The sequence below is a fragment of the Limanda limanda genome, chromosome 7 (genome assembly GCF_963576545.1).
Source record: "Limanda limanda chromosome 7, fLimLim1.1, whole genome shotgun sequence".
NCBI lineage: Eukaryota > Metazoa > Chordata > Actinopteri > Pleuronectiformes > Pleuronectidae > Limanda > Limanda limanda.
In genome coordinates this window covers 23,284,190-23,295,961 of record NC_083642.1, presented here as the reverse complement: position 1 = coordinate 23,295,961, position 11,772 = coordinate 23,284,190, and the positions used below count along the sequence as shown (strand labels likewise).

General features: G+C 42.7%; 1 protein-coding gene across 1 annotated transcript; it reads right to left on the bottom strand.

The window, feature by feature from the left end:
- Positions 1–2,488: 2,488 nt before the first annotated feature.
- znf341 (zinc finger protein 341) lies at positions 2,489–11,580 on the bottom strand. The gene is made up of 16 exons (XM_061075152.1): positions 11,545–11,580; positions 10,334–10,444; positions 9,529–9,719; positions 9,102–9,251; positions 8,377–8,658; positions 8,032–8,215; positions 7,508–7,601; positions 7,318–7,408; positions 6,910–7,090; positions 6,456–6,700; positions 5,414–5,622; positions 5,073–5,169; positions 4,858–4,990; positions 4,047–4,158; positions 3,764–3,834; positions 2,489–3,355 (listed from the first exon to the last, which is right to left on the bottom strand). Exons 1-16 carry the CDS (start codon positions 11,573–11,575, stop codon positions 2,772–2,774), a joined length of 2,766 nt encoding a protein of 921 aa, XP_060931135.1. The 5' UTR covers positions 11,576–11,580; the 3' UTR covers positions 2,489–2,771.
- Between the last annotated feature and the right edge of the window lie 192 nt (positions 11,581–11,772).

The window sequence follows — 11,772 nt, the reverse complement described above, 5'->3', positions numbered from 1 at the left end:
ATGTGACGATTTTTGATAAAGATTGTTTATTTCTCAACACCCAACACTGTGTGTACAGAACAGTGTTTATGATATAATAACTGTGAATACTGGTTCCTTTTGGCTAAAGTTGAACAGCGTCTCTCGACAGTACCAGTGGTGTGCTTGCTCATTTTGGAGTTCCCTCTTGAATAATTTATTTGACCAAGAACACAGGCTTGATTACTCTCAGCCTTTAAGACGCTTTATATCCACCCTCAGGCATCACATGTCTTGTTTTAGCAGCTTGATGCGAGATGGTGATGATGAACCACTTAAGGTTTATGGACAAAAATAATTGTTCTAATGAAGAAACTGCACTAGTAAGGAGAAGCCGATGATGTGACCTGATTCTCTGGCTTTTCGTGACTTTATGGAGGATAATGAAGTCGGAGACAAAGATGTGATATGACGAATGTATCCTGATGAAAAGATGATTGGTAATCTCATTAACATTTTGTCTTGCCTCCCCTAACAAAGAGTGTGGTTTTAAACTTGTTCTGGGTCGATGACATAATAACATCCAGAGTATATAGTAGTTGAGTGAATATGTAAATATGATCATTCACTTTTTTATTTATCTGTTCTGCAGAATGCTCCATGCACAACTCAACCACTGTCTCTCTCCTGTATATTGAAAACAAGTTGTAAATGGTGTCAATAACAACAATTTCTTTTGTAAAAGAAAGGTTTTAATAAGAGGTTTACGGTTACTCTATATTTTCTTTTTCCCTGTTTAATTGCTGATGTACATGAAAGATGTGTAATATAGAAATTGTCACCTTAATAAATTAAATCAAAATAAAAAATGTTGTTTGTTGCTTGGATGAATAAAATAATTTATCGAGATATGAAGATTTCAGGGTTCCTACGGTCATGAAAAACCTGAAAAGTCATGGAATTGTTAAATTTTCATTTCCAGTCCTGGAAAAGTGTTTGAAAAAAATTAAATCCCAAAAATTTTGGAGAAGTCATGGAAATATGTTATATTCATTTTTGCATGTCTTTCATTTATGCTGAGTTTTAAATAATACATATGCTTTTAAAAGAAATACGGTTAAAATATAAGCAGGCATACATACTAATTGAAAAAGTTCGGTGGGGAAGCAGGCAGGATAATGCACTACGCCAGGGAAGTGTAGATTTAACCATGCTTGGCTACAAATGGAAAAGTACATGTCATGGGTTACAACAGACAAAGACCTCGATCAAACTATTGTCTCATTCATTTGTGTAATTTAAGGTATACTGTATACTTTTAAATTCTTATTTTTAGCTTAAATACTAAATTTTGTCACTTTTTCATGTATACACTGAGATTTCACAAAATGTTTGGTCATGGAAATTTGGTTTAAAGTTATTGAAAAGTCATGGAAATCCATTGGTCAAAATGAGTACGAACCCTGAGATTTGTATTGGTATTATGTAATTGTACAATAATGGGTTGGGGAAGTGAACAATCACAAATAACTAAGGCTGACAGCAACCTATTATTATGAATCCCTATTATATCATAGTGTGTGTATTAACACATAGTGGAGAATATGTAAGGGGACATGCAGGGGGAATGATAAATGTGACACGTGTTTGCTGTGCCACATTTTCTTTTGTTTGAGGTTGATCAGGTTCAGTGTGCAGTGCGTGCATGAGGCCGGTCCCACAGGAGATAGTGGAGGGAAGAACCCCTCCCCAGCACAGGAGTCATGTACTTTCAATCTATGATCAAAAACTGATTGGCAGCTGTCACTATAAGGATAAAAGAGCAGAGGTGCCTCGGCCTCTTGTTTTCACCTTCCCAGTATTGAGCAGAGTGGATCACTGGACGGACTGGAGGCAGCTGGTCCACGTAACTGGACCTGGATTTTTCTGACAGACAAGGGTAATAATCCTCTTTTCTTTTAGGAATAGCTTCATCTACCACAAAGCTCCTCCTCCTCAGCGTGGATTCAGCTGAGGTAAAGATGTAACATTCAGCGATTGTCTAAATTCACACAGGATTATAAGTTGTCTTGATATATTCTATAGCCATTTAAATGCTCAACATGTTCACTTAAATGATCATAAATACAGTTGGTGTTGCCTCATATTAGAAATACTGCACTGGGGTTGTATGCCTCCACCAACCAGTGCAGCTTCCCTCTACTTATATTCCGTCCCAGCTTCACGTAAGGTCACTGTGCCCTTTGTCCACCAAAATCAAGAATGGGACATTCGGACCGAGAGTGCAAAATACATAATGCCTCCAGCCACTTGCCGTCATCAGCACAGAGGCATTAATAGATTTTTATAAATGAATTATAACTATTAGAATTGTAATCTGATCCAGAATAATATGTCATAAACTACTAATAATGATGAATATTGAATATAGCCCTTGTTCAGGGGTTTGGAGCGATTGATCATTCACAAGAGTCAGAGTGGAACTTTAACTAAAATAAATATAAGTCACAAATATTCTTTCAGACACTAATGAACTTGAATAATTTAATTTTTGCTTCATAAAAGTAGAGAACGTCCACTTTGGTGCAAAAGAACATAGACATGGTCCACTGGTTGTCTTGGCAATACAGATATACAAGGTAACATATTCCATACGTTAACATAAAATAAGTAAAATTTGTGCATACAATTTAAATATAGCGTTTTAATTTAAAACAAATCTTTTCCCAGACTCAGATTTTATATTAAATAACGTAGAACTCTGTTTGTTAAATGGTCTGTGTCCAGGAAACTTTTGAAGACGATTCTTCAAACTACAAACATGGCTGCTGCAAACCGTTCTGTCCATTGCTCTGAATCTGCTGCAGTGCATCGCTGCCATGTTCCATTCCGTCCTCTTCCTCCTCCTCTTCTCTCTCTGTCTGTGCTTCGATGGTGGTGAGAGACATGGCAGCCTGACAGCCCTCGTCACTCCTCTCCTCATCATCATCATCCTCCTCTTCCTCCTCCTCCTCATCGTGTCTTTCCAGCTGCTCGTCGCTGTCCTTTAGGCTTTCATCTTCTTCGTCGTCATCGTCATCATAGTCGTCGTCGTCCTCATCGCCTGGCCCCTCCTCATCTGTTAGGAACCCACTACACCTCCCATCATCCTCCTCGTCCTTCTCCTCTTCCATCGACACTCCGCCTTCCTCTGCCTCTCCGGCCCCTCCTTCGCTTCCTGTCCCATTCCCCGCCGCCGGACATTTGTGATCCCTGTAATAGCTGTGCCTGGTGAATCCCTTGTTGCAGGTGGAGCATCTGAAGCGGTAGTTGTCTGTGTGGGACTGCTGGTGCTCCAGCATGTGAGCCCGGCGGCTGAACGCCTTCTGGCAGAAGAGACACTTGTAGGGTTTGATACCTGGAGAAAAGGAGTTTAACCGAATAAAGAGGGTTACCTACACTGTAAAAGATAACAGTTTTTCTTACTTGCGTTACATTAGTGTGTTTTTTTTGGTGTTTTTTACTTATTTCACACTATCAGGTTGATTCAACTCATGTAATGTAGGTTGTGTATGCGTTTTGCTACTCCTGGTTTTTAGCTTAGCTCTCTCTGCGAATAACCAAATATTTCCTGTTGACACTGGATTGCTCAGTGGTCATGTGATGTGCATTTGTAGGCTCGTTAGTATGGACACATATATACGGAGCCAAAAACGCTAGTGTAGACAGATAATTTTGGAATGTAGTAGTACTGGAAGTAGTAGTAGTAGTAGTATGGATGTATCCTCTGTTTAAGTGTAAATAATTAGCAGCTTTATTCACTCACCAGAGTGTGACAGAATATGAGCTTTGAGTTTGTCTGGTCTGTTGAATTCTTTGGTGCAGCCAACATGTGTTCTGGTGAGAGAATACAAACGTTAGTACGACATTTAATGGAAAAGCCTGTTATTAAACTGAATCGGACGGTAAGGACTAAATAAAACTAAAACAAAACTGAGACACAGCAGAACATGTGAGGAGGAAAAGGCAGAACAGACAGATGTAAGAAGAGTTACAAAAGGCTGAGAGAGGATTGAGTTAAACAAGAGCGAGTGTTTCCGTTACTTCACCTGAAGGGACACTTGTATTTCTTGAAAGGTTCGTGGATGAGCATGTGTCGCTTCACTTTGTCCTTCCTGTTGAACGTGGCCTCACAGAGGGAGCACTTGTACGGCTTCTCACCTGGGAAATGGAGGAGATCTGCTGTGATGAATGATTTATACAGACGCACTATAGATTATTTGATGTGCAAATGATGACAAACTGTGAAATTCATCAACTTACTATTATAATAACTATGAGTATGTACATTTTTCATGTATTTTCTCTTTGACTCTACTACATTTTTTTTTACAAAGCATTACTTTACATGGTCAGACTTTGTTTTTGTAATTCAAAAGTGATCAATCATGAGAGGGGAACTGGTCCCCTGATCCAATCAGAGTGAGAGGGTAACACTATCTACTGTAAAATGGATTCGGAAGAGGCCGAGAATCCGGGATAATGATGTAGTGGAGCTTTGCAATGGCCGGTAAGCTACACTCAGGAAGTACTTCAATACTTTAAGTTCATTTAAAAAACGTACTTCCTTTTACTCAAGTTAAGTGTCCATTTATTCATTTAAGGTAAAATGTTTGCGTACTTCCTCCACCGCTGATTTCAACACTTAGTCCTTGTTACTGAGCAGAACGGGCCTGAGCAGCCAATGAGGCCACAGTGTTTACACACACTAACTCTAGTGTTACCTGCAAACACTTATCAACACACAATCTACTGCAATGTAACAATAAATGTAGTAACACATCTGCCCCTGTCTGAGCACAGTATCTAAGAAAATGCACAACTGTGCTCCTACAAAATAAAGTGGCGTTTATTCCCGACCTGAGTGAATACGAGTGTGGAGTTTGAGGTAGTGCTCCGTCTTGAAGGCCTTTTTACAGATCTGACACTTGAACCTCCCGCCAGCGCCATGAGTGGGGAGGTGGCGTCGGAAGTATCTCTCACACGGAAACACCTGACGGCCACAGAGAGAGCAGATCAGATCAGACTCTGGGATTTGTTTAGTTTGTGTTTGTTCACATCAGTGTGAGTTGTACCTTCTGACAGTGTGGGCAGGGGAAGCTGTGTGAGGCGGTCATTAGATGTTGTTCCAGTGCCTCCTGGGTAGAATATCTGCTTTGACACTTCACACACCTGAGGTGGAAGACAAAAACAAAGAGAAGCGTGGTGGGTTTAGTTGAGATTAATAATGATATATTGTAGCAACCGACCACGTTCACACACAAACAGAACAGACATTTTTTGATAAAAGGTTAAGACAGCTGGGCACGGTAGCTTTGAGTAAATGTTACTTCCCCAGGAGTAAAACGTGTGAATTCCCTGTGTTCTGCTTTAACTGATATGGAATCAATAGTTATGGATGAGTGGTTGAGCTGACCTGTAGATGGTGGGTTCTTTGTGTGTGTTCTGCTGGGGGCAGAAGCAGTGGGAGTACTGGTGGACCCCCAGTTCAAACAGCGAGGGGAACACTTTGGTGCAGAGGTGGCAGCGGTAGGTCAGCTGCTCCTGGTGCGATCTGATGTGCTCCAAGAAATGATCCAGCTTCTGGAAAGTCTGCGAGCAGGACTTTAACACGCACCTGTAAACCTGCAGGGAAGCAAACACAGAGAACAATTCACTGAACAAGTTCTCCTGGATGTTTTCCATCGTTTACTCCCACCAGTAACCAAAGCTTTACTGCCCACCAGTTCAGAATGTCGGCCACTGCTTTCTTTACGACTGAAAGGAGACCTGCCGATACATGAAACGACTGAACTGGACATTTTTTTCTGACAATAACATGAATGAATTTAAGTGTATGAACATGTGGATGTTGGGACAGAGATCATCTGAAGTCAGCAGCTTCCTGTAGTTAACAGGCTGCAGTTAAGCACGCCCAGTGGAAGTGGTCACGTGATCTGCGTTTTCAGGCGTGTTAGTATGGACAGGGTTTAAAGGCTGGAAACACCAAAATTATCTAAGTGTATTTAATAAGGGGCTTTCTGCAGAAAGGATCAACACAGAGAAACCACAAGGATCTCAGAGTGAAGATGCAGGACAGTCAAATACAATTATCTTATATAGGAGGACTACGGCTATCTCTCTCAGCCAATCCAGACTGGTTCTGTAGGCGCAGGGAGAGAGCTATCTAAACACAGACAACTTATTTACATGTGTTTCCTTTGGAGATAAGCACACATACATTCAGTTCTTTGGGGAGTCTAAAGGGTCTAACAGTTTTCAGGTCATACACAGTTCAGACCCTTAAAGCAGTCCAAGTCATAAAGTATTTAGACAGGTTGTGTATCTATGTAGAAAGGTCATAAAAGCCTTGAGACAGAGCTACAAAAACTTAATTTCCAACTACAACATAGGTGTCACACATAGTTAGTTAATTTTTCCATTACACCACTCGCCACAAACATCCCACATGCACTCACCTGCTCCCCCTTGTGCAGGGTCAGGTGGGACTTGAGCTGGAAGTAGGTCTTGAACTTGCTGCCGCAGAACTGGCACTGGTAGGAGCTGTCAATCACCACGATCTGTTTGGTCTGAGCCGGGCACTGCTGGATCTGGTCACACTGGGAATGCATCTGAGCCTGAGTGTGCCCGTTCCGCGCCGCCCCCCCCAGGCAGCCTTCCGGATCGGCCTCAGGACCACTCTCCTCCAGATCCGCTGGAGCTTCTGAGATCAATCATCGTATTTACATTGAGAGCTGGAGCCACAGATCTGACACAATCAGCTATAGCTGCTTCAGGAACTGTGTGTTTCAGGTTCCTCCTCACTCATCATCATCTAATCTGAACTGTGTGATCGGGCTGAGAAGCTCCACAGCTTTTAGTGACGACCTCATCAATATAATGTTACACAGCGTAGGATTAAGCTGACGTTACCTGTTTGTTCCGCCTCTTCCTCTGCTTGTGTCTGACACGGCGTCGGTTGCTGAGGCCCCTCCTCCTCCTGCTCCCCTCGCGGCTGCTCCCCGCCCCTCTCCACCTCACTGGACAACACCGGCACCACCTTCACCGTGACGGGTAACCTGGACACCGTGCTGGCCACGCCATGAGGCCACACCTGCAGGGTGAGGACAGCTTCTGTTACAGAGGAATCTCTTCATGGCTACTAATCAAAGTGTTTTCTAGACCAGATACTGCTGCATATTCCACTAAGTCAACAGCTGGGTCAGTGACTGTTCGTTACATTTGAAATGAGTGTATAACTCCCACACTTTACTGCAGGTATTCTTTCGGATGTGCAGAATTAGTGTGTGAGGTAAAAGAAACTGTCAGGGCTGTGCGAACCTTGTGTGTCTGCATGTGTTTCTTCACGTTCGACTTTTGGGCGAAGGCTCGGCCGCAGACGATGCACTGGAAGGGTTTCTCTCCGGTGTGGCTGTAAAGGAAAATGATAATAAGTCACTAAGTCGTCACTAGAACAGGGACGTCTGTTCTTAGATGGGTACAGTGCACCCCCTGTTGGCCAGTAACTCACCTTCTGATGTGCTGCTGAAGATCAAAGTTTTTCGAGAAGACTTTGTCACAGAAGTTACACTTCAACTTCGGACCCTTTCCCTTTAGCTGATCTGCTGTGGTGGGACATTCATTGAGTGAATAGGTATCATGTGATCCTTTTCAAAACCATTGTCTTGATATGCAGTACCAATAATTAATAACTTTCAGTTTAAAACTGATCAGTATTTGTTCATCTTGCTTAGGTTTGACAGAAGTCAGAACAGAACAGACAAAAAAATTCATTATTCTTTTGATGGAAGCTGTGACACTAGCAGCAGTAGATTTTATTGAGATGTGTTAAAGCTCTAATTTCATTTTTTTTTAATAATATATGAGTATTTTGGGCAGATTGAAGAAAATAAGATTACGGAGATTTCCAGAATAAAGTCTTAACATTATGAGAATATAGTTGTGATTTTTTTCTTTTTTTTCCTGTGATGCTTTTGTCTTTTGTCAGAACCTGTGAACAGCTTTGGTGCAAAAAAAATGTATTCCCTCACACACCTGTTTCTCTGTCGGGGCTCTTCTTGCTGCACCTGGGACGTTTGGGGATGATGACCTTTTCAAAGCCGCCCAGCTCCGTCAGGTTGCTGGTGATGCTGCACGTCTTGGTTTTGGTGCACTGTTTCCCGGGGCTGTAGACGGGAGGGGTGGTGAACGACTGACTCTCTACACACTGACTGGGCACCTGGGGGATGGACACACACACACAAACACACTTGGTAGTATATTGTTTTGAAACACATTTTTAGTTTTAAATTAAATTCCTGCAGAACATTCCACTTTCATTTTTCTTGTGCATAACAAGTAGTGTTCAGGGATGCACAGCAAACCGGTGACTTCACTCACATGCACAGGATGGAAAGGCTGCAGACCCAGGGTGTGGATCTCTGCACCACCAACTCCGGCCATGTGAGGCAGTGTGCTGTACACCTGGACCACTGAGTTGCTGTGGCTCGCCGCAACTTGAGACGAGAGCGGCTGCTGGGCGGGCTGGCCGGCCGGTGTTTGACCGGGGGGGAGCGGGTGGGAGGACTGAGGCTGTTGTTGCTGCTGCTGGTGATGATGATGATGGTGGTGGTGATGGTGCTGAAGGTAAGATACTCCAGCTGCGTGCATGCTCAGGTTACTCTGTGTAATAGACAGATTTGAAAAGAACTCAGCAATAGTGAATTATTTCAGATTTATTCTATATTCCGACTCAAAACAAACATTTTCAGTTAAATAGAGAGTAGGGCTGCACACTTCATGTTAAAGTCATATTGTGACTATATGACATATTGTGATATATGACACGAAAATTCACAGATTACTTAACTTTTGTTCAAGTATATTTCTGAAAAATTGTTCTCTTGAACTTAAACATACAAACTTATAAACTTAAAAAATGACTAAATAATAATCTCTTAAAAAATAAAGGCATTTACGTAAAAATAGGAGTGAACATTGAGTTTAGAGCAGATCAATGTTTGCACAATGAGCTGTGAGGAGCGAGTGTGGTTTGTTGTGAGTGGACGAGTGACTGCTGCTTTATAGGGTTAAAACTGTGTGTAATGTCGCCCCCTGCTGTTTACCTGTATAGGCGACTGCATGGCGGCCATGGGCTGGTCGATGGAGGTGAAGGCTGAGATGGCTGACATGAGAACGTCATCACTGACCAACACGTTGCCTTGGACCAGGGTGTGTGTTAGAGGGGAGGGAGGGACTGTGATGTAGGTGGAAATCTGGTGTGTGAAAGAACAATAATACACAACATTGAATACAAGTTTAATGTCTTGACACTTAAATGATACAATCCAGTATATCTACATTATTTATTTTTGGAGCACAGGATCTTTAAGCAGCTGCAGCTACAGCTTTTACAGTTTTGAGCTCTTTAACAATTCTTGTTTTGATATTTTCTGTCACTATCGACATTGTTTCATTATTTGTTTCCTCTACCAGTTATTAACTTGTTGCCTTCACTAACTGAGTCATGTAATGAAGCATGTCTACCCTCACCTGTCTGTTGGGAGGGGTCTGTGGTCCGGAGCTGATTGAGGGGACGGACGTGTAGGCGTTGGTGGAGGCCAAGGACACTGTGGACAGGGAGGGGGCGCTAGACTGGCACTGCTCCCTCTTGTGTGTCATGAAGGCTGTCAGAGAGTTGAACTGTTTCTTACACTTCCCGCACAAGAACACATCCTCGTCGTCTGCAGGAAGGACAAACGCCGAGAGATTGAGGCCAGCACAACAGGAAACGATGGAGAGATGGAGCGACACATCTACACTGCAATACCACGCAGTCATAACAGCCAGTATTTACATATAGAATGTCAGTTTTGATAATATGACAGTATCCACCTATGGTCATGAGCTCTGGGGAGTGACCAAGAGAACAAGGCTGCAAATACAAGTGAGAAATTGAGTTTTCTCTGTCGGGTGTCTGGGCTCAGCCTTAGAGATAGGGGGAGGAGTTCAGACATCCAGAAAGAGCTTGTGGTAAAACCGCTGCTCCTCCATGTCGAAAGGGGACAGATGAGGGGGGTTTGGGCAGCTAGTCAAGAGGCCTCTAGGGGGCCTTCCTTTGGAAGTTTACCAACTGTGAAGAGACCCTGGGATAGACCTAGAACTCCCTGGAGGGTCTACATATCGCATCTGGCATAGAAACGTGTCAGGATGTTTAATTTGAGGAACAAAAGAGGAGTTTTATGGTATAATAAGCTGCTGGTGTGACACTTATTGAGACATTGTGACTCTAAAATGAAATCTAGGAGAAATTTGATAAAACTATTATTCGAACATCTATTGTATTCGTTGCACGTACCCATAGACTGGATGGTGGGCGTCCCTGAGACGTTTTGGTTGTTTGGGTCGGGAACTCCGCCTTGGCCGTCCAGCAGTGACTGGACCGCCAACACAGTCTGGTTGTCCATCCCTGAAGAGGACAAGCAAGAAGAAGATGATTGGGGTGGAACAGAGAAACAAACAGGTCTGACAGTATAAGTGTAGTTAAGTCTCTTAAGGGGCGGCTGTGGATCAGGAGACAGAGCTGTGAGTGACATAGATGCCCTGTGAATGAATGTGTTTCAGAATTGCTGTATAGCAAACATTGTAATGTAAAGCACAATAATTGTAAATATAAATACAGACCATGTACCATGTAAGGGCCTGAGTCAATGAACTGTGAGGGGAGATCAGTGTCTGACCCTGAAGATGATAAAGACCTCTATCTTGTTGAAGGACAAGAAAATGAATCTGTGTGATTTAATTGAAGATTATAAGTTTTGTTCAAAGGTCATGCAGTCACTGGGACTCAATAGTTGTATTGTTACACATGAGAGGTCATCTGTGTCTTCTGAACAGGGCTTAGTAGTTAAACCACTAAACACAAAGAGTGATCTTGCATTTGAAACCAAGACTCTGACATTATGGATTCACCTAGCGATTGAAATAGCATCTGCAGTCTCATCCAAATGAGGTTCAAAACTGATTTAATGCAAAATGGCCTTTGCCTAGTTTTTTCAGATTTTTCCTTTTATGTATGAGAAAGTGCTTTGTCTGTTTCTTTTATTTGATACGTGCTCTCTGAAAGGTGCCATTTCAAATCAACTTGATTTATCAGTGAAAGAATAAGGAGGATGACTCAGGGGATTTGAAACATTGGGTCGCTGTAGATCCACACACTATATGTGTATTGTACATATATAGTGTGTGTTACCTGATGCAGAGAAACATGGAGTGTGAGCAGCAGGAGGAAGCTCGCATCATGTCACTGCCTGACTGCGACACACAATCATCGCAGTCTGTCCATTAGCTCTACCCCATTACCAAGAACCAATCTGATGGTTTGTTTACAGCACAGACACCCTGCCTTCATGGGATGTTTTGATTGTTGTCACTCATATTAACGCATTACGCGGTTTGTGGTGAGTCTCCTGTGCATCAACATTGACCCGGTGTATTGTCGTTGATTCAAATAAACATTCAGGTTTGATTCTCGCTGCGGTGACGCGGTTAATAAGAAAACAGTCCCACCTTCAAGCACTTCAAATATTGCCTGCGCCATCTTGCCGCTCTCCTGCTGCGCGATAGGCGCTCGATTAGCAGAGGCTGCCGGTTCACGTGCATCGCCCGTAGAACGTAAATATATCAAGCCGAGAGGAAACAACGATGAACACGAATAAAGCCACGAAGAAGACACTTCATCGGTCGACAGTCACAATACACAGCTGAGGGTGTGGAAATATGAACCAGCTGAACAAA